We start from the raw sequence: 27,110 nt of genomic DNA on the forward strand, positions 1-27,110 counted from the left end.
TATTTTGAGAAAGGGTCTCGCTAAGTTTAGAGCCTCACTAGGTTGCTGAGGCTAGCCTCAAACTTGCGATCTTCCTGCCTCAACCTCCCGAGTTGCTGGGATTACAGGTGTGAGCCACCATGCCTGGCTCCTTTTTTTATTTTTTGAGACAAGGTCTCACTGAGTTGCTTAGGGCCTCACTAAGTTGCCAGGACTGGCCTTGAACTTAACAAACCTCCAGCCTCAGCATCCCAAATTGCTGGGATTACACATGTGTGCTACCACTGCCAGCAATGGATCAATCTATAAGCCTTTCAGACTATTCCTTGCTCATTTGTATCCTCTTGCTATCATATGAATGTGGATATTCCTAAGATAAAGGTTTGCCAAATTTGTTTTAACCAAGTATGTGAACTTCATATAAATTCTCTTAAGCAGCAAAGGAATTTGCAAAAACTTGTAGAGATCTTACTATTATGCCCTACTTTTCCTTGTTAGCACAAAAATCCTGTTTCTCCACACTATAGAATCAGGTAAAACATTGGCTCTTTGTCATAAGTGAATTTTTATCAGTAATTATGTTGGTCATCCTGATTTAAAATACAGACACAGGATTGACCTTAATAAGAAAAAAGTCAGAGGATATCTCATAGAAGGTAGAACTAAGCCAAGACACATACATAGCTATCCTGTTAAATTCAGGAAGAGTTGCTAACTTAGGACCTGACTGCATGTTGCCTGCAGTGCTACTCTGATATTGATCACTTTGGTAGGCATACTCTTATTCCAGGTTATAACTTTAAGTAATGTTAGTGACAATGGACTAGATGAGAACTAATTCATCATTGAAATCTTTAAACCACAGCACAGGTGCAGTGGGCATATTTGTGTGGAGTAAATGGTATATGATGCGAGTTCTCTTGAGAAACAAATATGTCAGCTTCCCACTCTTTACTAGTTTCCTGAAGTAATTACAATTATGATTTCAGCTTCCATTTGATGTTTTTCACCTCATTAGGGTCTGTGTCATCCTGTGATGCCTTTCTGAGTCTGTTCCAAAGCCATGGACTGAAACCTGAGGCCATCTGTCCATGTGCTACATCTGCTGAAGCCATGACCGTAGCAATCCGCAGGTACTATTCAGGATGTAAGATCCTCTTGATATGTGTTACAACTTGGGTGAAATGTGCAATTTTTACTCAGTGATGAAAGGGGGTACTGACTAATTTTCTGCTTCTTAAATCTGTAAGCAAAAAGTACCTTGGGAAAATAGTTGGAAGCATCTCATTTATTTTTCTTGCTCTTGCCCACAGTATATCCACTGAACTGACAGTTTAATTATACTCATTTCACATATGTGAATTAATTCTTTTTCTGTGTTGTTTTGCTCTTCCGAATCTTTAGTTAACATTTTAGACTAGAAATAGGATGTTCTTGATTATGGCATCAGTATGGAAAAATACATTTATAATCTACCCAAGATCAGTATATGCTTAATAACCAATTAATTCCTTTGCAATTCCTTTGCTTTTCCTCCTGTTTGAAGGTTGACTATGTTTTGGTATATGTTTTGGTTTATTTTTAGTAGAGAAAAAAGGAATTTCTTTTGTTTTGTAGCCCGAGGAAATTTGTGTTCCTACATATTCATGGTTGTCTCCTGACAAACTTGATTTTTTACCCCCCAGGCCTGGAGTTCCAGGAGCTCCTTTGCCAGGAAGAGCTATTCTGTCAATGAATGGACTGAGCTATGGGGTAATACGGGTCAATACTGAAGATAAAAATTCAGCACTGACAGTCCAGGATGTGGGGCATGTAATGCCTGGTGGTAAGTTGTGAGGAGCACCACTTAGATTTTCATAAAGATATGTCATCAGAGATAGTAAGGCCTGATAAAACAGGAGGTCCAAAACTAGAAATCCTAAATTCAGAACTTAGACAATTCATTTCTCCAAGCCTTTTGAACAACAGTCAAGTAGCTAGAATTATGCTGACCATTCCACAGTATTATATTATTTATCAACTGTGAAGGCTTCCATTACACTTCTTCACATGGAAAGCTAAGGTCTGAGTGATATCAGAGTTACCTGGTTTTCATTATGATTGCCAAGCCTTTGGAACTGGCAAAAAGTGCATACTGTTTCCATGACTTTTTGAGTTTGACCTATCTAGGGGTACCACTTAATTCATTTAACCTATTTCTTTGAACTTTGCGGTTATTTTCCAATATTCACCCTCTTTAAATTTCAGATAGTTTCAGGGTTTTGTTTTGTTTTTTTACCATATCTCATGGTATTCCTTTTGTTTTTTAAATGGTGCTGGGAACCGAACTCAGGGTCTCATGCACATTAGGCAAGTGTTCTACCACTGAACTATATCACTCTCTCATTTAGTATTATTAATGCCACTTAGTCAATGTGAAACTCTCCTGGGCCCATAGGATAAAAGTTATTATTTTGCAAAGGTTTTCTGGAGTCTGTCTCTTACCTGTATTTTTTGTGCATTAGGGATGATGTGCATTGTGAAACCAGATGGACCTCCCCAGCTCTGCAAAACAGATGAAATTGGAGAAATCTGTGTTAGCTCCCGAACTGGAGGCATGATGTACTTTGGCCTTGCTGGTGTGACCAAAAATACATTTGAGGTACATGATATTAACATATCATCCAGAAAATGTTTGATGAGGTCACATTTTACTGGGACAGATCCTCTAGCTAATGGGACATAGGAGAACATAGTGGTTGAGAGTGTGTATTCTGGCACTAGATGCCTACCGCCAAATCCTGGCTCCAACACTTTCTGGCTGACCTTGCATGAGTCGTTTAGCTTCTTCTGTGTCCCAGTTTCTTTTTTTTTAAATGCGAGTGATAATAGTCCCTCCCTCACAGGGCTATTGTGATAACTAAGTAAGTTAATGTTTATAAAGTGCTTACATCAGCTCCTGACACATAGGAGGTGCTATTGTGTATCTGTTAGATAAGTAAAGGAAAAGAATTCTCACAAAAACATTCATTCTGGTGAATTTCCTTTTATAAGCTCAAAAGTTTAATTTTGAGAGTACAGTGACAGTAACATATGCTATGTTAGATCACTGATTAAAATTGAAGAACTGTTGGGTTGTGGAGATCAAATTGCTCATGTTTTTCAGTCTTACAGTTAGACTGGTATTTATTGAGCACCTTTCATGTGTCTGGCACTATTCTAGATGCTTGGGGTACATCTGGAAACAAAACAAAGCTCCTAGTAGAGCTCATATTCTAGTTGAGCTAGCACTTTCTAACTGAACAGCACATTGCTTTCATAGGCTGTTTTGCCTGTGAAGCCAAGTCATAATGAGTTGTTCACCTGATGGGTCTGGTAATCACAACAGTGGTAATTGTCTGTAATAGGATTAACCTGCCTTAGGGTACCTTTAGGGACCAGAGATCTCAAGCTGATGGACTGTGTTCTCTTCACACTAGATAGGACTTACATGAATGCTGCCCATTTTCAGTCCTTTGAACTTTTTTTCTATAATGTAGATTAGTGATTCTCAAGATGGCAGGAAACCTATGAGAGTCAGTGTGCTTGAGAATCAGTTCATGTACTTATGTACCAAGAGATATCACTAGTGGGAGAGTTCTGCCTGTGTGAAACATATCTGTGTTATCTGTGCTGTGGTGCCTGAAAGGGCTGAGAACTCCTGGGCTGACTGATCTTAGTGTTTACACAGCCTAAAATGGTATATTGTCATTCATTCAATATCTGTTACTATCATCATCAGTATTGTTTTGGGCCTGCCTGCAAAAGTTGTGCCCAGTTAGTTCCCCTTGACAGGAGTGGGTAGTAGTGAACTATTCACTACTATGTTTACTGCCAATTTCTTGGTTTACTTTCATGGGTGACTTATTACCTCTCTGGAGTTTATTTATGCTTATTTTAAATCTCACTCTATTTCTTTTCCTTTCATTTTTAAAAATTTGGTGGTGCTAGGGATTGAACCTAGAGCTCCATACATGTTATGCATGGGTCCTGCCACTAAGCTACATCCCTCACCCATTTTTCTCCTGTTTTTAAGTGCTTGGAGAACATGCTCATTGCCTATAATTTTCCTTCATTAAATTTTCCTTGCTAAAAACGAGATCCTTAAGCAGTGTTTTAAAGTTCTAATAATACTTATTACCTTTCTACAGGATAGTTGCCTAACCAGAATTCTCAAGACTTAACTTCAAAGTGTTAGGTCCAGAGTAATGAAGAAATTTTAAAACCTCCAGTATAAATGTAATGACAGCAAAGTAGAATAAAGTCCTAATCAAAAGAGGGGGCAACTAATTTATTGGCTTTATAAATTAAAATTTCCAATTTTTGTTTTTACTAAAATCTCAGTTTTAAATCCTAAGAGTTTTCTAAAGTTATTAATATTTCACTAGAACAAAAGATCTAGTAATGATTAGTCAGAAAATAAAAATGTGTTTTAAAAGTAACATATTGGGGAGAAAAAGTTTTATAACGTATCAGAACAACAAATGAATTTTCCATCACTGCCACGTGCTCACTGTTTGATTTGAGGCAAATGAAACTCTGCACCTCACTTTCTCATCTGTAAAGTGGAAATAATAATCCTATTTTGTGGGTTAACATACTGTAAAACAAGTAAATCTGTGCCTGGCACTCAACAAATATTAACTCGTGTAATTGTTCCCCGTGTTTAAAAAGGTCTTAAAAATTAGAGGGAGGCTGGGGATATAGCTCAGTTGGTAGAGTGCTTGCCTTGCAAGCACAAGGCCCTGGGTTCAATCCCCAGCCCCCCCCAAAAAAAAAAAGCGGGAAGCCAGGTATAGTGGTACATTCCTGTAATCCCAGACAGTCAGGAGGATGGGGCAGGAGAATCACAGGTTAGAGGCTAGCCTGAGCAACTTAGCAAAACCCTGTCTCAAAATAAAACAATAATAAAAAAGAGCTGGGGATGTGGCTTAAAGGTAGAGTGCTACCACAGGGTTCAATCCCCAGTACTGGAGGTGTGTGTGTGGCGGGGGGGTCTGTTAGAAAAAGGAAAAGATTTGTGTGAAAATACTACTCACAAAAGAAATTAAAATGGCTAACAAACAAAGGAAAAGAAATTTAACCATATTACTAATAAAGAAATGCAGTTAAAATAACAATGGGAGGCAGGCATAATGGCTTGTGCCTGTAATCCTAGCAACTATATAGTGAGACCTGTCTCAAAATAAAATGAAGTGTTGGGGATGTGACCCAGTGAGATTGTTTGATAATCATTGCTTAAGGCCTTGGGTTCAATCCACAGTAATAGCAACAACAACAAAATGCATATCTTTTTGTGCCAGAATGGCAAAGTTTGGGAAAATGGATAATACATAGTATTTAGTAGGCTATTGGGAAAATAGACATTCCAATATGGTATTGGTGGTGCTAATTGATATAAATTTTGTAGGAAAGTCTATAAAAATTGAAAAGACTTAGGCCTTTTGTAAAAATGCATAAAAATATATACGGTAGTATTCATTAAAGCATTGTTTATTATAGTAAAAAATTAGGATGACTTATCTACCCATAAAAAACTACATTGCATTCCAATAGTTAGGATTTTCTGAAAACTGACTCTTAAGTTAGGCACTGTGCTTATCTCTGCAGAATTTGTTTACATTCCTTAATATTTACTGTAAGCCTATAGAAGCATTGAGAATTCTATTTTCTGATTAAAAAACTGAGTTTCAGAAAAGATAAGGAATTTGCCCACAGTTCACCTTTCTGGTAAGTGACAAAAGACTCCAGGGATTATGCTGTCCTGTCCCCTATGAAATGATATATTACAGAGCTATTTTACAAAGTGGGCTAGATCAGTTATTATCAACTTGGAAGGGTATCCAAGATAATATTGTATGAAGAAGCTTATGAAGGAAAAATGGTATAAGCCAGGCCCAGTGGCACATGCCTGTAATCCCAGTGACTCAGGAGGCTAAAGCAGGAGGATCAAAAGTTCAAAACCAGCTTCAACAACTTAGTGAGACCCTAAGCAACTTAATGAAATCCTGTCTTAAAATAAAAAAGGCTGGGGATGTAGATCAGTGGTAAAGTATCCCTGGGTTCAATCCCAATCTCCACCACCAAAAAAAAAGCTATATATAATATAAGCCCTTTTAAAAAAGAATATGTTGATATAACTTTTAAAAGTACCGAGAGATAAACAACAAACTGTTTATCACTTAAGGGAATGGGATTAGGCTGAGGATATAGCTCTGTGGTAGAGCACTTACTTGCCTAGTATACACAAGGTCTTGGGTTTAATCTCTAGCACTGTGAAAAACTGGGAGATGGGATTACTGGATTTATTATGTAAGGTTAGTTTTTCCACAGGTATGTGTTAATGTTCTGAATTTTTAAAATAAGACTTTTAAAATTCAAATACATTTTCCAAGAAAGTGCAATTTTTAAATTTCTTCCTTTTGTCTTTTAGGTGATTCCAGTGAATTCTGCAGGCTCTCCTGTTGGAGATGTACCATTTATCCGATCAGGGTTGCTAGGATTTGTAGGGCCAGTAAGTAATGCTTTCATGTCAATTTTGATACTTCTGATTCAAATATTTGGACATTAATTCACAGTACAGAACAAATTCCTTTTAGACCAAGGGTGTTACATTGCCACTTAGTCTCTACTTAGAGCAGCAACTTATTGAGGCCCTAAGCAACTCAGCAAGATCCTGTCTCAACATAAAAAAATAAAAAGGCTGGGGATATAGCTCAGTGGTTAAGTGCCCCAGGTTCTATCCTGGGTACAAAAAAAGAATGTCATAAAATTTGTTAATGACTGTTGTTTGTATTACCCAAGTTCATTTGACTCTCTCAGACTAAGATACTAAGAAAACTCACTGTACTTACTCATGCTTTCTTTGATTTGATTAACTTGTCGCAGTTAGTTAAAAGAGTGCTGGAAAAAAGTTACCTTCAATAGCAGGGTGTGGGAGTGGGCAGTGTGGCTGAGTGGTAGAGCACTTGCCTGGCACTCCTGAGGCCCTGGATTCAATTACACACACACACAAAGTGTGTGTGAGTAGTAAAGGAAAACTGTAACATATAGTGTTAGAAACCATTTTCATATAAATTATCAGTACAACATTGAGTATAATAGTAAATTCTTTGAATGAAAGCTGTGTTATTCAGCAAATGGTGTTTATAAGATGCTAGGTTTACAGAGACAGTTAGGATGTGAAAAGCCTGTTCTCAAAGGGCTCATAGTGAGCTTCATGGACCCATAAGGACAACAGAGAGCCAGGTCACAAGGGGCATTGCATGATGTAATGGAAATTAGGATTTTATTTGTAAGTTCATTATCCTAGTGAAGCCATATCCTCCATTAATCTCTAATCATCTCCTACACTTTTCTTTCTTCTCTTAATGCTTTAAGTTATGTGAGAAGATCTAATTTTATTTTATTTCTTCCATACCATTTATGGGTAGTGGGGGAGGAGAATGCATAAAGACTGTCCTAGAAATAGTAATATATACCTGCTGTCTTGAATTTCTTCACTCAACACCAGAAATTCTCAAAGACTCAGCTCCTTTTAACTTGTTGCTCCACTAGTGAGGTCCAGGATGGAGCTCCAGCTATAACATCTGCATTCCAATAAACAAAGGAAACCCTGTAACCTTTCCTTCCTAAGGACAGTTCCCTAAATCTGCTGTGCATCTCTTCTAATTTTATCTCATTGGTCCACACGAGTCCCATGGCTATACCTTGCTACAAGAGGGGCTGAAATGCAATCTTCCTTTTTGTCAGCCGTGCCCAGCTAAAAATTCTCTTAATGTGAAGAAATAGAGAGTGAGGTACTGACACTGACTGTTTCACTATTTACTTATCAGTACTAAAGCTTTCAGACTGTGTAATAAATGGCTGGTTCTTCTGTCATGTAGAATGGTCCAGTAGCTTCTTGAACCATAGAGGTTCTGTCTTACTGCTTAGTCCAGTCAGTGTAAGGTAGTACATTGTGCTTAGTAAGTCAACAAGTGACTTCATGTGGGGAGATAACTGCTAGATCATTGAAGACATTTAGGAATTCTATAATGAATGAGAAAAGTTAATTTACTACAGATGGATCTGGGCAGAGCATTTGCACAGTGATGCTTTGGGTACTCTGATAGTAGTTTCCTGCTGTTTTGTTATCTTACTGGAAAAGAAAACCTCCTACAATGTTCCTTAGACTTTTATTAGCCTGTTTCTAATCATCTCAAATGGAGATAGCATTATCCTTATAAATATGAAACAATCATTCTCATATTAAAACTGTTTTAATCTCCTCCTAATTCCAGTAGTAAATGCATTTTTTTCTCCTCTGCATTCAATCCATGAATAGATACAGAAGATGAACTAATACATACTTGTGGCTGGGAAAACAAACTATATTTACGTGGAATCCTAGAATACATTCCCTTCTAATATACTGCAAGACCCTATTGGCTATAAGCTGCCACTGATTTCCCCCACTGACTTCAGTGATGTCAAAGGGTGAAAAACTTTACTTAAAATCCATGAAATGTGAACGGGGCATGGTGGTACACACCTGAAATCCCAGATATTTGGGATACTGATGCCGGAGGATATCAAGTTCGAGGTCAACTTGGGTAACTTAGTGAGACCCTGCCCTATAATAAAAAGAGCTGGGGATGTATCTCAGTGGTAGAGTGCTCCTGGGTTTCATCCCCAGTGCTGCAAAAGAAAAAAAAAAAAATCCATAAAACGTGGCATTGTTTTCTTTCATCTATAGCTGTATCTATACATATATAGATATAGATCTCTCTATATATCTATGTATAGATATCTGTGTATACATATATGTCTGCATATATCAGTGTCTATATGCATATCTATGTCTATGTGTATAGATATGCAGATTGAGTGTGTGTGTGGCTAAGGATCATATTGAACCCAGGGCCACATACATTTTATGCAAGAGTGTCTCTCATATTTTATTTTATTTTTTTTTAGTTGTTGATGGACCTTTATTTAATTAATTTATGTATACGTGATGCTAAGAATTGAACTCAGTGCCTCACACATGCTAGGCAAGTGCTCTACCACTGAGCTACAACCCAGCCCATCTGATGTTTTTTAATGAGATTTATTTCAAAGCAGGAAGTAAAATATGTTTTATTACTTACATAATGGGAATCAAAGTAAATTATTGTTACTTTTCAGGGTAGCTTGGTGTTTGTGGTTGGAAAAATGGATGGATTACTAATGGTTAGTGGTCGAAGACATAATGCTGATGACATTGTTGCTACTGGATTAGCTGTTGAGTCAATAAAGACTGTTTATAGAGGAAGGTGAGTAGTATAGGTTTCAAATAATAGTGCTTGTGATGCAGTGATTTGAGTGGTTTTCTGTAGATTGTCTTTTTAAGTGATGGGGATTTTTTTAGTTAAATATAGCAGGAGCTTGACTTTGAATATATATCTCACAGCATCTGGGTTTTTTGATATAATTGAAAGGAATAAGATATAACTGAATCCTGTATTTCAGATTTTAAATATTATTGTGTTGAATCCTATAAGAGGATTTTAAAACATTTGAACTTCCTTCATTTCTTCAATATAGTAGTGCCATTCAAGTAAATGGAGATAAGATGCTGCTCCATAGAAATTTACATCTAACTATTGTTTTTCTTACTTGTTTTTAATTAAATTATTATACTGTTTAATGTGGAGATTGACATAGCACATAACTGCTAATAGTTTCAAATTCTTTGGACAGAGTTAGGTATCTTTGCTTATTAATGCAAGTCAACATATTTGCTACATGTCTGTAATGTCTTATTTAGCAATTTATAATAATTAGCACATATCTTCAAAGCAATCTTGGTGTCCCTTGAGTTTTTAAAGAAATAAGACCGATTAATGAAACCAAAAAGAAAAGCTGATTCCTAAAATGTGTGGGATTTTGATAATGGTATAGCTTCTTATAAGATACGAATTCAACAGGGTACTAGACCTGTAGTTACATTCCCAGCACTCAATACAGTGCCTAGCACATGGTAGATGTTAAATAAATAGGTATGGATGGAAGAAAGGGAGCCAGGCAGGTGAACCACCATAATCAACTCCCAGGTGGTTCCCATTCTTTCATGCATTCATTCAACAAATATTCATTGGATGCCAACCATGTGCCACTGTTTTAGATGCTTCAGCTATGGTGATGAACAAAATAGACTAAGTTCCTGCCTTTTGTCTCTGCCCTCGCATTCTCATTGTGGGAAACAGTAACCAAGTAAACAGGGAAATAGATAACATGTGAGAAGGTGGTGAATGTTGTGGAGAAAAAACACTTGGGTGGGAGTCTTGCTAGTTTACATGAGGTGGTCTGGGAATGCCTCACTAGTAAGGGGACATTTGAGCGGAGACCTCATTCAGAACCAAATCCATCCTCCCTCCTTCAGCCTCCCAGGCCTCCATGATCTGCCCTTGCCTGTGTCTGACTCTCCTCCTGCTCTCTGCTTCACCACTTTGCTCCAGGCACACTGGCCTTCTTGCTGTTCCTCAAACCTGCCAAGTTCGTCCCTACCTCAGAACTTTTTCGCTTTCCGTTCCTTCTGCCCGGAATCCTCTTCCTCCAGATCTTCGTGTGGCTCGCGTCCTCACCTCATTCAGGTCTCTGCTCCAGTGTCCACTCCCCAGGGAGGCGCTTCCCAACCACCTGCATATCACTCCACCGGGGCCCTGCCCCAGCGTGCTTCCTAGTGCACATCGCAACATGGCATTATTATATATTTGTTGGTTTGTTCTGTGTCTAACACGTATACTCCATGAAGACAGGATCTGTGTCTTATTTACCACTATGTCTCTACCATTCATGACAGTGGTGCTTAATACTTGTTTTTGAATGAATTTGTCCTCATCGTGGTGGTAATGATTGCACATTGTCTTTTCTGAACTACTTTTTTCTGGGTGGTGTGGGGGGATGTCTCTACTCTGTAATTCCAGTTAAGCAAAGCAAGTAGGACTGGTTGTAAAGGGAGTCTGATGTGTTTGATCTGTCTCTCTTAGAATTGCTGTGTTTTCTGTGTCTGTATTTTATGATGAGCGCATTGTGGTAGTTGCGGAACAAAGACCTGATGCCTCTGAAGAAGACAGCTTCCAGTGGATGAGCCGGGTGCTGCAGGTGAGCACACAAGCTTTGACTGGTATGAGGTGGCTGCCACCACTGCTTTAGCACTTGCTGTGATGAACCAGATTTGCAACCTTAGATTTTCTTGCCAATCACTGCTCAGATATTCTGGGTACTGTTACCAGAATCAGGTAATTAATGCCGTTTCCCCTTATGGACCACATTATACTTTTCTATGTTGCTAAGAACAATTGAACTGACTTGCCGGAGCACATTCTTCCATGCCTGAGTGTTTACTACGTATGAAAGTTTTAACTGTCCATTTGTGAATACATCCACACAATAATTAATTCACTTGTCAGCAGTTGTTCATAGTCTTGCTACATGCCATAAGTGGCACCTCAGTGTGAAGGTTCCAAGAAAATGTAGGATGTTACTCTTATTTTTATGGAGTTAGAGGAGATGCTAATTGAGATAAACCATGAGGGAAGGAGGATGGCGTAGGGCTCAGTATAAGGGAGATGTTTTTAGTGGGGAGCAGGCTTGAAGGGTCAAAAAAAACCCTCTATACTTCATTTAGAATCACAAATTTGAATCTCCTTACCAAATATGTGCCCTTAGGCAAGTGACTGAACCTCCTAACATGTAAAGTAGGGATAAAATGTCTCTTTTATAGAACTATTGAAAGGAGTTAAGTGAGATCATTGAAGTATAAAATACCTGTATTCAGTAAATAATGATGGTGATTCTTATTAGAATCAAAAATAACGACCATACGCATTATCTCCAATAAGAACATTGGAGAAGTCCACTGTATCTTAATTAAGATTTCCTTTTTTTATTTTATTATTCTTTTTGGTACCGGGGATTGAACCAGGGGTGTTTAACTACTGAGCCGTATCCCCAGCCCTTTTTTATTTTTTATCTTGAGTTAGAGTCTGGCTAAGTTAGCTAGGCCTCACTGAGTTGCAAAGGCTGGCATTGAACTTGCTATCCTCGTTCCCAGCCTCCCAAGTTGCTGGGATTATAGGTGTACACCACCATGCCCAGCATAACATTTCCTTTCACTCCATTTCCCCACTCTTTTTTTTTTTTTTAAACATTTATCACCTTATACAGTTACATTTATTGTTTTCTATATCTACTGTAGATTCCATGAAGGCCAATACTTCTCTCTCTTTTTTTTTTAACTACTCAGTCTCCAGAGCCTGATAACTATGCTAGCACCTGTCATAGTAGGCTCAGTAAGTATTTGATGGTTAGATGGATGATCCAAAGAAGTATGGACTGTCTTTATAATAACAACTTATATATTATTTGGAAGTATTCTCAGTGTCTCTAACTTCTCTGAGGATTTGAATTTATTAAATGCCAGTTAGTAATGTTCTAGAAATTATGCAAGCATGAAACAAGTGATAGGACTAGATGACTTTAAGATTTCTTTCTAAATTCAGAGTCTGTGATTCTGAATTATCAGTTAGTCTAGCATAGGCTTGTTTAGTAGAAAATCAGAGAAAAGAAAATTTAATGAATATAAACTAGGCAGAAAAGACTATGAAGAATGTAGGACTGGGCCATTCTCTGAAATATGGCTAAGAGGCAAACATGAAGACTATTTTCATACCATTAATATTTTCAAACAAACACAAACCTACTTACTTTATTCAAAATGAACATTGGGTCATAATTATAGAATCTTATGAATTGTATATCTTTTTTTCTATTATAGAAAAGTGAATATAACTGAAATTTCCCAAAATAATTTAAATTTTTCCCTGGAAAGCCACTTTAGGAATTACCGGTTCATAGCTGGGAATATAGCTCAGTTGGTAGAGTGCTTGCCTAGCGTGAAAAAGGCCCTGGGTTCAATCCCCAGCACCACCGGGGGGGGGGGGGGAGATTATCAGTCCAAATGCTTATAAAAGTCATTTGGGATCTGATTTGAATATGAAGTGAGAGAGGCCATTATCTCCCCAGCCTTTGTGATTTCTCAGCTTACGCATTTGGATCCATAGTGAATGATAAAGGACAGCAAAGAGGTTAGAGGCCAAAGGTGGCTTAATCCCATGTTTGGGTATAGGGGTATAGTCTAAATGAGGTACCTCACTCATTACCTGCTAAGGAAAGGTGATCAGTAGATGATTTACCAGATGATGTCATTTCACTGGGAAGTCTGGGCTGCTTACAATACATTTGCTAACTTTTTTATTCTAAAAGACAGCAACTTAGGAACTACTAGACTTTCTATTTCTCAGTCATCTTTTGGCTTGTAGGATAATCTGAGGAATGTGAGTTTCAAATCCATTCCTTTGCCCTTGTAAGTTGTTTTAATAAAAGGCCTTGCCCATCTTTTATTATAACTCTCACTTCATTATCCTTCTAAGGTTATATGTACTTTTTAATAAGGTCTTGGTTAGTACAATAGAAGCCTCTTAACTGATATTTTTGAAATGGTATTAATGGTTTATCAGTTTTAAAAGGTTGTTGAAACTGAGCATGATCATGCATCCTGGTAGTCCCAGCTACTCAGAAGAATAAAGAAAGAAGATCATCTGAACCCAGGAGTTTGAAATCAGCCTGGGTAACATAGTGAGACCCTATTTCAATAAATAAATATGTAGTTGGATACAGAGGCACACTGTAATCCCAGTAACTCCAGAGGCTGAGGCAGGAGGATCACAAGTTCAGATTCAGCCTTAGGAACTTAGTAAAGCCCTAAGCAACTAAGCAAGACCCTGTCTCAGAGTAAAATATAAAAAGACCTGGGGATGTGGCTCAGTGGTTAAGTGCCGCTGGGTTCAATCCCTGGTACCAAAAATAAATAAATAAATATCACTGAAAAATAAAAAAGATGTTAAAGCAGACAATCATAAAACTACAATATTCTTTACATGTTACATTTTAACACAAAGCATAAATGTCTGTTCATTGGATATAGAGTAATATGTATGAATGCACCAGTTTGGGTTCCATATAACTTACTTCCATAGACGATACCCAAATGCTTGTCTTTAGTTTCTGGTTTAATTTCTTTAAGTTGGAACAAGAACATAGGTATTAGAAAGTAATTAAAATAGATAACCCTTACTCTTTGGATTAACTTGCCCATACCTATCAGCAGTAGTTTTTTAGGAGCCCACCTTTAATATGCCTTTACAAAAACCTAACTCTTTCATTCTTCTTTCATTTTTATCTTATCAGTTGATATCATATCTAATTAAAGTATGTGAACACAATAACTAGAACAGCTGTCATGAACAGTGTAGAAATAAGCACAATTGACTCTCGGTAAGCATACATCAACCTGGCTGGGGCTTGAGTGCCCTGAGGGTAGCATGTAGCCTCCAGTGCTCATTGCATTATGAGCCTCACCTTGGATGTTCTACAGAATGTAGTTTTGGTAACATGGTGGATCAGCTAGGTGGGGGCCCGTTTAGAGAGTCTTGTTTTCCTAATAAAAATATTTTGTCTCTATTTAATTAAGCTATGTTTGAACAGGTAAGAGATTTTAAAAACCAAAATAAATTCTCGAGGTTTTGACATTATCATTTAAGAGGGAACATACTGAGTTTGGTGAAGAGTATCCACCTCTCTCCGTTTAGATTGTGTCTAACCTCTCTTCTGTTAATCTTTGTCATAGCTGAAAGATGTATGGGATCTTAATGATTATCTTTAGATCTTCAGTTATATGAGAGCTTAATGATCCTACCACCAGACTCTAGACTTAGAATGGATAAAGAAATACCCTACAGTAAAATAATGGATTATGTCAATGGTATGTCTGTTGTAATAAAAATAACCTCACTGAGTATTTTCTTTGTATTTTTCTAGGCAATTGATAGCATTCATCAAGTGGGAGTTTATTGTCTTGCTCTGGTGCCTGCCAATACATTGCCAAAAACTCCACTAGGAGGGATCCATATATCACAGACGAAACAGCTTTTTCTGGAGGGATCTTTACATCCTTGCAATATACTTATGTGCCCACATACCTGTGTGACGAATTTGCCAAAACCTCGGCAAAAGCAACCAGGTAATATGCTAGCTTACAATCAATAGCATTAAAATTGTGATTTCGAGAAACTGAAGTCCCTCAGAATGATTCTTTTTCTAGAATTAGACTTTACAAAGACCAGCAACTCATGAATAGCATCAATGAGTAAAAGCAAGGAGAACTGAGACCCTGCAAAACATGCTTCTTTGAGTTTCTTGTCTCCTCTTCTGAGTAATTCCCTATAGTATGTCTCCATTTCCCTTGGGTGTAAAGTATGGGTCAAGATGATCAGAATCCCACTGGTAGAACTACAATAAAGCAAGTTCTATGAAGGAAGATTCCGATAACAAAAACAGCTGGTATTTATTGAGCGCTTACTAAATGTCAAATACTAAGCCTTTTACGTACGTGATCCTAAAAATTTTGCCTTCAGCTAAGGATAATAAAATTCAGTATAGTGCCCAAAGTCACATAGCTAGTTAGTGGTAGAGCTGAAATTCACACTTAATATTACTAAAATTGCTTTGAAGCATGATGACATACTGCCTTTCTGTTGAGAGTCTCTTACCTAGATTCATCCCTCATTTCTTTTCAGCTGTTGAGTCTGATTTGAGCCTGTAATACATCTGAGGGGTAGAATCTTTTTTTTTTTTTTAATTAAAATATTTTTTAATTTTACGGACTGCATTTTGATTCATTGTACACAAATGGGGTACAGCTTTTCATTTCCATGGTTGTACACAATGTAGATTCACACCATTCATGTAATCATACATATACATAGGGTAATACTGTCTCATTCCACTAACTTTCTGTTCCCTGACCCCCTCCCACCCAATTTCCTCTATACTATCCAAAGTTCCTTCATTCTTCTCTTCCCTAAGGGGTAGAATCTTAATTCAGAAAATTTCTGGATTGTATTCACAAATAGCATGTTTTGTGTTTGCTGTATTGCTGTATTATTGTAAGTTTAATGTGTCAGTAGGTTCATTCCCGGGTGTCCAATAAAGGGGGGGGCAGTAAATCTAACATGAAATCATTAAATTTTATTGATTTCTTTTTTTTTTTTTTTCTTTTCTTTTCATTTTAAGACTCCTAGTTTTGTGTTTATACCTGAAACACATGAAGGCCAAAATCTGGCCTCTGTAGATTACCAGATTACTCATGTGTGTATGTATACACACAACAGTATACATCAGCCTCCAAATGTGTTGAGAAAAGATGAAAATGGGAGGATTAGAAAGAGAAGGGAAGGTGTGGCATTTAATTATATTTCTGTAAGACATCTTTTGCTGAAAGAGACACATGATGTACCAGAATGTATAAAGTAAGTCTGTGACTCTCCAGGATATTATTATTATCATCAGGATATTAAGATGTTAATGTACTCTGCTTTGCAGTAATTAATGGTCTGGCAGCTGAAGATCATATCACAATGGTTTATCTAGATGTTATTATGAACTCATCACCCACCCTTATGCTATTGACAGCATGTATAGATGTTTGATTTTTATTAGTTTCTGCTAGTGGAATGCTAGTGTTCTAAAGGGGCATTCAAGAAATGTATAAAAAGAAGTATTTTCAAACACATTAACTGCCTAGGCATTTGGCAGGTACATAAAAACACATGGGACTGGGAGCAGAGCTCAGTGGAAGAACATGTGCTTAGTAGGTGTGAGGCCCAGGGTTTAATCCCGAGCACTGAAAAACATACAAATCATTTCTCCATCTCAAATTCTGTTAAATATTTATTTAAATATTCTGTTCCATATTTATTTGTCATATGAGTAAAATCTTTTTTTTTTTTTTTTTTTTTTTTTTTTTTTTTAATTCTGAGAATTGGATCCAGAGGCCTTTAGCACTGAACTTTAACTACAAACCTTTTTTTTTTTTTTTTTTTCTCTTTGAATTTTGAGACAGTCTCTCACTAAGTCACCAAGGGTCTCACAGAGTTGCTGAGGCTGGCCTTTAACTTATGATCCCCTGCCTCAGCTTTCTGAGTTGCTGGGATTATAGGTGTGTGCCACTGTGCCAGGTGTCAAATCCTATTTTAAATAGCATTCAGTGTAGAATTCTTTTAACAAAACATTCCTGTTGGAGATACTTAAAAAATGTTGCTTAAATACACAGTAGATGCTTAAAGCAGTGCTTAAGCTAGTCAGATTTCAACTAATTTTATCAAATAATAAAACCTTTATAAAAGATTGATTCCTAAGCTCCCAAAGGCATAGCAACCATTTCATCTGGTCTGGTGAAAACATTATGTTTGGACTTAATATTTTTGCTTTCTGTTGTGATTGCCTGCTAAGATCTTAGTTGGTTGCATATGGGTAGAACCAGAGCAGTCTGAAAATTGTGGTATCAACAAGTGGGGATGATGAGGGAATAGCATGAGTGTTTGGGATTTGAAAAAAATACAAAAAAAGTGGACAGGGTTAAGAAATGAGAAAAGAAAGGAAAGGAGAGGAAAAGGAAGATAGACAAGGTATTAAGGCCAGAAGCAACAATCCCATTGAAATATCTATTGGTGCTTATTGTGTAAAGAATAAAAATGTGTCAAAGGAGTAAAAAAATTTTGATGGGGGAATTTTTCTGTGGCTTTGTAGCTGTATTTTGCAGATAAACAGCTTAATCAAGAATCAAGTTTATTTCTTTATCAGCTAAAAGAAATATAGAAATAGACCAGCCAGATCTAGGATGATCACTTAACAATCATGTTCTTCAGCCCTCTTTTTGCTCTGGTGTTGTGTTAGCCAACTGTTGTTATAGATGTACTGTATAACAATTCTAAAACTTGATGCCTTGAAATAATAAGTATTGTTTTTCATTTATGGAATATGAATCAGCTGGACTTGACTCGGCCTTAGGCTGCAAGTTAGGTTCAGAAATGTGCCATGTGTTTCCTCATCATGGGACCAGCCTCTACTTGGGCTGTATTTTTCTCAAGGCAGATGGCAGAAGCAAGAATGCCAGCCAAACCACACAAGATATTTAAAGTTTCTGTTTCTGTCAGGGTCTCCTAACGTTTCATCATCCAGAACAAGTCAGACCATTACCTAAAGTCAGTGTAGCACAGAAGTAGACTCCTTCCATGTGACCACAGCTAGGACAGGAAGGAAAGAAGGGGTCTGAGAAAATAAAATTACCACAACCTTCCTTAACAGACTCAGAGTCTTCGTTAGGATCCCTGACCTCTAGTCATCATTTCTACATTATTTTATATTCTGACTAGCAGGTAGCAGAAAAGGTTAAAGAAATGAATAGTGGACAGGGGTTGTAGCTCAGTGTCAGAGCACTTGTCTTGCATCATGAGGCCCTGGGTTTGATATCCAGTACCACAAAAAAGGAAAAAAGGAAAAAGAAGAGAATACTTTGCCTTGAAACATATTTTCTAGAAATTACTCCTGCTACTTCCTCTTACATGTTTTTCTTCACTATGAAGAACATAGTCTTTAGGGGCTGGGAATGTAGCTAAGTTGGTAGAGTGCTTTTCTAGCATGCATGAGACCCTGGGTTTGATCCCCAGCACCACCAAAAAAAAAAAAAAAAGAGTAATCTCTTTAGGCATATGGCACATGGCGAAATTGATGGGCATTGCATTATTAATAATGAAGTGAAGACCAGGCATTGGGGTTGACAGATAACTGGTTTTAGCATAGGCTTACCAAGCTTTGGTGGGAAAACAAGAAGGCATGTTTACAGGGGCAACAGTATCTACAGGTAGCTTTCACTCTGGAACCTGTAGGTTCAAGAAATAAATATATGCAAAAAAAACTTCAATACATTGCTGCTAAATTGTTTTTGTGGCTTAAAATTTACTTTTTAAAATGTCATGCCTTTATTAATTTTACAGTGTGAATCCAGGATTGTGTAATTCACACAAATGTACTCTGAATCCCTACCTATGTAAAAGACTCTCTCCAAAGTGATCTAGCTGTAATTTATTATACAGTTTCATAGACAGGAAATTTGTCTATGATACTTAAAATTGTATTAGACACTTAATAAACTAAAACACTTTAGCAATGTTGGAATACTTTCTGTTTTTTCAGTTTTTTATTTGAAATAATTCACACATAAAAGTTGCCCAGTTGTACAAAAAATTTCTTATATCCTTTATTCAGCTTCAACTTCCTGAACTGTTTACCCTTTAAAGGTGATCATGACCTAAGTGATTTTGTTTCATCTGTTTTGTTTTGTTTTGTTTTGTTTTTGAGAGGGGGGAGGGGGTGGCAGTGATACTGGGGATTGAACCCAGGGGCACTCAACTACTGAACCCCATCCCCAGCACTATTTCATATTTTATTTAAAGACAGGGTCTCTGAGTTGCTTAGCACCTCACTTTTGCTGAGACTGACTTTGAACTTATGATCCTCCTGCCTCAGCCTCCCAAGCTGCTGGGGTTACAGGCATGTGCCACTGCACCTGGCTCATCTTTTTTAATAAATTCAGGATCAACAGATTTGGGCAGTAGCTGGTGTTAAGTTTGATATGTTATCTTTCTGCTATCTTCTTAGTTCATTAAGGTAGGGTCTTGGTCTTCAAGTGACCATCAGAGACATATGGCACCCTATCACTTTTTTTCTTTTTCTTTTATTAGTATTATTTTTTCTTCTTCTGATACTGAGGATTGAACCCAGGGGCACTTCACCACTGAGCCAAATCCCCAGCCCTTATTTTTATTTTTTATTTTGAGACAAGTTCTCTAAATTGCTGAGATTATAGGTATACATCACTGTGCCTGGTGGGTATTCCTATTTATTTTGAAGTGTCAGGTTCATGGAAATGGTGGCAGAATAGTACGGTTAGCACCTGTGCACCTTCCCCTAGATTTACCAATTGCTGACATTTTTTTTATACTGAACTCTGAAAATAGATTGTAGACAATTGACACTTCACCCAAAAGTATTTTAGCACATCTATTTCCAAAGACCAAACAGGTTCTAAAATTTTTCTAATCAGCCATCTTGTTACTATCCTATTAAGAAATTTAACTTTAATATAATGCTGTAATCTATTAACACTCAAATTTCTCCACTTGTTTATTATACTTTTTTTTTCTTTTTCTTTTTTTTTTTGGTACTGGGGATTGAACTCAGGCATTTGACCACTGAGCCACATCCCTAGCCCTATTTTGTATTTTATTTATTTATTTATTTATTTATTTATTTTTTTTTGGGTGCTGGGGATCGAACCCAGGGCCTTATGCTTGCAAGGCAAGCACTCTACTGACTGAGCTATCTCCCCAGCCCCTGTATTTTATTTAGAGACAAGTTCTCACTGAGTCACTTAGCACCTTGCTTTTGCTGAGACTGGCTTTGAACTCTCAATTCTCCTGCCTTAATCTCCTGAGCTTCTGGGATTACAGGTGTGCACCACCATGCCCAGCCTATTATACTAACTTTTAAATTCAATATCTCATCAAGGTCATACTGTGCACTGACTGCTTTTTATTGTAAGCTCCCAACCTCATTTTATCTTTAAGACAGATGTTTTTGAAGAGTTCAGGCCAGTTGTCTTGTGGAATATTCCACACAATCTGAATTTTATTGTTCTCTTGAAGAAAGCACTTCTGATATTCCCAATAAACTTACTCCCATTCCTCACAGATAGCAAATTTTTTTCAAGAGCAGATATTCATTACTATTAAGCCCTCTTTCAGCTTTATTTTGATTACAGCATATGAAATTATTTATCAGTAGAAACCAGTGCAACGTCAATTCCTCAGAACAAAAGCTTCCCTGTATACCTTAGCATTAGTAGTCCCCTTAATTCCATTGCCCACTAACCATGACTCTCCTGTGGTCCTGTTTTGTCTTTTTCTAGCAGTTCCTGCTACCTGACTTTGTTTATACGTATGTATACTTCTTGGTTGCCTTTCCTACTAGAATATAAGCTCTATCCTGTCAATTACTGCCTTCCTGGTGCCTAGAAGATTGCTCTAGTAATTCCATGATTGAATGAATGGTTGAACCAGTTTGGGTCAGTGAGGAAATGCTTTGGGGATACTTAGATTGAATTGCCATTTTCAAAACATTGATTTTTGCCTCTGTTCACAGGTGTAGGCCCTGCTTCCGTGATGGTTGGGAATCTAGTTGCTGGAAAACGTATAGCACAAGCTGCAGGAAGGGATCTGGGGCAAATTGAAGAGAATGATTTAGTGAGGAAGGTAAGTGTTCCAAAAGTGTTGAAATTTTGCCAATGAGTCAAGGACAGAACTTAAATTTTAGGTAGCAGTTAGGGGATGCATTGCTTGAAAATTGCTGACCCTGAGTCTTTTTTTCTGCTTTATGATTTCAGCACCAATTTCTGGCAGAGATTTTGCAGTGGCGAGCCCAGGCAACTCCTGACCATATACTCTTCATGCTGCTAAATGCCAAGGTATTAAAAATTGCATATCTAATTAGCTGAATCCTATGGGAGTACCCTAGGCCCTCTCAATCTCTTGCTTTCATCAGAACATTTCTGTTGCCACCTCTGAGGAAGGAGTTATTGCTTTCTCCTTATTTTGAGATATGAGGATAAATTGTGCAATCACTCTGAGGTTGAAATGAGACCTCCCAGAGTGCTATTTAATACTGTCTTTTCTTGTGTTATAATCTAGTCTTCTTTATTAAGAGGCTAACAGTGCAATTGCATAAATATACAGATGTGTAGAATGTATTGTGTCAGGTTTTTTATCTAATTTGATTTTCAAATCTTTGATTTCTGCCAGGAAGAAAATTATTTTACCCCAACATTTAAAAAACCAAACCTGGGGCTGGGGAGATAGCTCAGCTGGTAGAGTGCTTGTCTCGCAAGCACAAGGCCCTGAGTTCAATCCCCAGTACCGCCAAAAAAAAAAATAAAAAAAAAAAATAAAAAACCAAACCTATTTTTAGTACATACTTAAAGGATTTATTACTGACAAACAAAAAACAAATTGAAAATTATGTAGGAGTACATTGACCAGGTAGTGTTAGCTATTTGGAAGACTGAGGCAGGAGAATCATAAGTTCTAGGCCAGCCTGGGGAATATACCAAGACCCTATTGCAAAGAAATGGGGAAAAAAAGTATATTTAACTACTGGTTCTAATAGATGGTTTACCATAATGTCATTTTTTAAAAACATCTTTTTTTTAAAGTTGTAGATGAGCACAGTACTTTTTTAAAAATATATTTTTTTTAGTTGTTGATGGACCTTTATTTATTTATTTTATGTGGTGCTAAGAATTGAACCCAGTGCCTCACACATGCTAGGCAAGCACTTTACCACTGAACCACAACCACAGCCCCCATGGGTTTGTTTTTACAGTACTAGGGATTAAACCCAGGAGTGCTTTACCAGTGAGGTACATCCCCAACCCTTTTTATTTTGTATTTTGAGATAGGACCTTGCTAAGTTGCTGAAGCTAGCCTTGAATTTGTGATCCTCCTGCCTTATCCTCCCAAGTTGCTAGGATTATAGACATGCAACACTGTGACAGAAAACTCTGGGACTTCCTTCCTCCATGTATTCAAGCGGTGGGCTTCTCTTCAAGGTTGTGGATTCGTTCACTAAAATCCTTATACTTCATTAAGAAGCCATCATTCTGGTCACTTCTCACCTCACTTCCAGGCGTGGCTACAGTTAAAGTTGTGGATTTTGTGAAATCCATATCCCAGATATTCGTGAGCATAAATTTAACTTTGCTTCTTGTTTAGAGAATAATATAAATTATTGACTGCCTAAAAGGCATATAGTTTGTTTAATTCTGTATATTCTAGTATTTTGCCTTGGATAAACCTAGACCACCAGATTATTAACCATACCTTGTTCCCTCATGCATAGAACATTTGTTTACTGAACTAAAGTTCGCTCTTGTGCCATGAATCAAAATGATGATTTTTTTTTCCCCCTGTGGTGCTGAGGATCCAACCCAGGGGCATCCTACCTCAGCCTATATGCCCAGTCCTTCATATTTTTTTTATTTTGAGACAGGGTCTTCCTAAGTCACTGAGGCTGGACTGGAACTTGTGCTCCTCATGCCTTAGCCTCCTGAGTAGCTGGGATTACAGGCCACTCTGCCCAGCTCAAAAAGAAATAGCCTTATGAATTTAACCCTGACTTTAGCCAAAGGGATATTCACTTTATTGTTATAACTTTAATGCTAAAAATAAACAATCAGCTAAATGAATTATGGCATGTAACCATGATAAAATATTGTGTAACCATTCAAAACAATGTTGTAGAGGAATATTTGATGACCCCAAAAATATTTATTATGCATAAGGAAAAATATGATATAAAATGTATTAATTGAATACATACTGAACATTCTAGTCTAGATACTTTTCATTTCATGGATTATTTTAAAGTTGAGGAAATCAAGGCACAGAGATTACAGAACTAATAAGTGGTAGGTGTAGGAAATTAGCTCTTTTTTTAACATAAGATTTTTGATCAACAAGTATAAATTGTACGTATTAATGGGGTTCCGTTTGATATTTCAGTACATGCAAACAGCATGTACCAATCAAGTGGAAATTAGCTCTCTACATTCATTTGAACCCTGACTTCAGAGCATACATTCTTAACCAAAATATTATTTAGCCTCTGGCAAATGGTATGATAACCACTTTTTTAAAAAAATTATTGCATGTAAATTTATATATAATATATGTTCATTTTTTAATATATTTATATTGTATAATCAACTAGTCATTACTTTTTTTTTAAAGATATTGATAGACCTTTATTTTATTCATTTATTTATACGTGGTGCAGAGAATCAAACCCAGCACCTCACACATGCTAGGCAAGCGCTCTACCACTGAGCCACAACACCAGCCCCATATATATTTATTTTTAAAACCCCAGGTAAGGGGTTGGGGATTTAGCTCAGTAGCAGAGCGCTTGCCTAGCACGCCAAACCCTTGAGTTTGATCCTCTGCCGTGAATGAAAAAACACCAGGTAACAGTACACTGAAATGTTAACATTGGTTATATTTACCAGAATAATATTTACTTATCTATGTTTTTCAAATGCTCTATACTCAACATGTGTACTATTTTAAATTAATAAATAAAAACTTTTTAGGACTGGGGATATGGCTCAGTTGGTAGAGTGCCTGCCTCGCAAGCACAAGACCCTGGGTTCAATCCCCAGCACCACAAAAAAAAAAAAAAAAAAAAAAAAAAAACTTTTTAAAACAGAAATAGCTCTGAAAAACTTAGGTTTTAATGAAATTTTTGTGCATTGTAAAACCGAAGTAGTCTGTTGGATGCAGTGGTGCATACCTGTAATCCCAGCTACTTGGGAGGCTGAGGCAAGAGGATCATAAGTTCCAGGCCAGCCCGGCAGCTTTGTGAGATTCTGTCTCAAAAACAAACAAATAAATTAACAAACAAAAGAACTGGATGTAATTTAGTAGTAAAAACTCCCTTGGGTTCAACCCCAGTACTACAAAAAACTATAATAATAGTAATTGAGTTAGCGTGGTATAGGCATGATAAAGAACAACCACCTGGAGTGCAATTCAGCATTATGCAGTAAAGTTGAAGACTGGCAACCCAGAGGTGCAGCAGTTACATTTCTAGGTCTGTACCCCCTCAAAACATGTATTTAAAATCAGAATACATGTCCAAGAATGATAATGTCCATCAACCAGAAAGTGAATGAATAACTTGTTGTAGCTTCATACAATGAAGTATTATATAGCAACATAGCAGAACAACTACACCTACACAAAGCAGCAAGATGACTCATAAATAATGTTGAATTAAAGAAACCAGCTGGGTGTGGTGGTTCCTGTAATCCCAGTAACTTGGTAGGCTGAGGTAAGAGAATCACAGTTTGAGGCCAGCTTTGGCAATTTAGCAAGACCCTGCCTCAAAATAAAAAATAAAGGGCTGGGGATGTAACTCAGTGGTAGAGTGCTTGCCCAGCATGGTCAAGGGCCTGGGTTTGGTCCTTAGTAGCACCAATTAATAAATAAATAATAAAATTAAAAATTAAAAGGGCTAGGGATGTAACTTAGTGGTAAAGCACCCTCCGGGTTTTATCTCCAGTACCCACCCCACTGCCAAAAATAAAGAAACCAAGCCCAGGAATTTATACAGCACAATTCCATTTGTATACAACTGAAAATTTTTCATGAGTGGTAAAAATATAAACAAAAAAGTGACCAACAAAAAAGTCAGGATAGGGCTGGGGAGATAGCTCAGTTGGTAGAGTACTTGCCTTGCAAGCACAAGGCCCTGGGTTTGATTCCCGGTACCGCAAAAAAAAAAAAAAGTCAGGATGGTGGTTATCATGGGTGCTTTTGAACAGCTGGAAGTTTTCTTCTTATCCTTCTGGTGCCTACACTGATGCTTGCTTAATAATTTTTCATTAAGTTATGTGCATATTTGACATTTTCCCTTACATGCGTTATGTTTCACAAGGAAGGGTTTAAAGAGCCCTGCTCAGTGAAACTTTATGAAGGCCTGCAGGAGAAATTATTCTCAAGATCAGGAAAAGTTGACTTCGTATCTCCTAATCTTTATTATTAACGGGTAGATTCTGCATGGTATTTTTGTTTATGTTTACGTCTTAACTGTTTGCACAGAGCCGGGTTTGTGTTTTAGGTCCAGCAGATGTAGGTGACCACGTGACCAACTCAGTGTCTTTGCCTCACACCTGCCTCATCCTGTTTTAATTTTCATTAATTTCCTTTTACTCTTATTTCCTCACTTAAAACTACTTTCAGTAAAAATACTATAAACAAATGTTTAGTTTGATTTTAATATGCCCTAAATATCTACAGTATTAAAAAAGAAAAGGAATCCCACACCCGCCTTTTGATACTAAGTAGTAACTTGCAAAGGATAATCTACCAAAGCACAAATCTTTGAGGTTGAGGTACAGTGTCAGAGTAGTTGTACTTTTCCATTTATTTTCTTGCTGAACTTTGACCTGCTTATCCTTTCTAATGTCTAATGAAGGGAACTACTGTGTGCACAGCCAGTTGCCTTCAGCTTCATAAGCGAGCAGAGAGGATTGCGTCAGTTCTTGGTGACAAAGGACATCTAAATGCAGGAGATAACGTGGTGTTGCTCTACCCACCTGGTAAGTGTTGGATTGGTAGGCTGCTAAGCTCCATTACTAGACTACACACTCAGAGAGGTCAGGATCTCAGGGCCATCTGTAACCACACTGGCTGTGTATTTCTCAGCACCAAGCAACCATGTTCCAATAGCCAAGGTGCAAACCAGGTGACATACCCCAGAGTTGTGCAGTGCGATGGCTTTTTTGGGACTGTGCCTGTTTGACTTACTCTTCTATTTCCGTTATCAGTGTGTGACACATAAAAGGCACCTCATAAATTTTGAACAAATGAATAAGCAAATGAAGATTTCAGGTACCTCGCTTCTGAAAACTCTTGAAACCGATGATATGAGGCTGAGCACAGTGGTACACTTCCATAATCCCAGATACCAGGGAGGCTGAAACAGGAGGATTTATTGATCCTAGGAGTTCAAGGCCAGCCTGGGCAATGTAATGAGATCCTGTCCCTTTAATGAAGGGTGGGGATAGCTAGTGGCATGGGCCAGTGGTAGAGCACAAGGTCTGAGGTTCAGTCCCCAGCACCTGAAAACAAAGCAAACAAGCAAACAAAATTGTTGCCTTGTTTTAGGGTGTTTAGGAATGGGACTTTTTTTTTTTTTTTTTTTTAAAGGAACTCATCTTTACTACCTTAGAATAGGCAAAGAAATCTTTTTCTATGTGTATCTTTTATATTTTAGTAATAATGAATTTTCCAGAAAAGAAAATAATATAGGTGTCTGGAAGACAAACTGAAGTAGTGTGGAGAAGGGCCATCAGACAAACCAGTTTAGTAATGAGACACAATTAGGGTACTTGTTAAGCCAATTAGGGTACAAATAGGGTACTTAATAAATCAACATTTCTTTCAAGGCAAATACTTTTCCCTACACAGGTGTGGCAACCTCAGAAACTGTCTGCTCACACCTGTTGAGGAACTGTAATGAAAATAACAACTTCACACAGTATTATTTCATGAAAGGACTAACAAATTTTTTTT

At 37.4% G+C, this 27,110-nt stretch overlaps 1 protein-coding gene across 1 annotated transcript in view; it reads left to right on the top strand.

The window, feature by feature from the left end:
- The window catches only part of Dip2b (disco interacting protein 2 homolog B), a 240,745-nt gene that overhangs the window by 191,962 nt on the left and 21,673 nt on the right, over positions 1–27,110 (top strand). Inside the window, 10 exon segments of the mRNA XM_047551774.1 lie at positions 998–1,112; positions 1,665–1,804; positions 2,484–2,620; positions 6,431–6,511; positions 9,166–9,293; positions 11,010–11,124; positions 14,902–15,103; positions 21,124–21,233; positions 21,365–21,445; positions 26,011–26,134. Of these exon segments, the coding sequence (XP_047407730.1) occupies positions 998–1,112; positions 1,665–1,804; positions 2,484–2,620; positions 6,431–6,511; positions 9,166–9,293; positions 11,010–11,124; positions 14,902–15,103; positions 21,124–21,233; positions 21,365–21,445; positions 26,011–26,134 (1,233 nt within the window).

Source organism: Sciurus carolinensis, chromosome 4 (assembly GCF_902686445.1).
Source record: "Sciurus carolinensis chromosome 4, mSciCar1.2, whole genome shotgun sequence".
Lineage (NCBI taxonomy): Eukaryota > Metazoa > Chordata > Mammalia > Rodentia > Sciuridae > Sciurus > Sciurus carolinensis.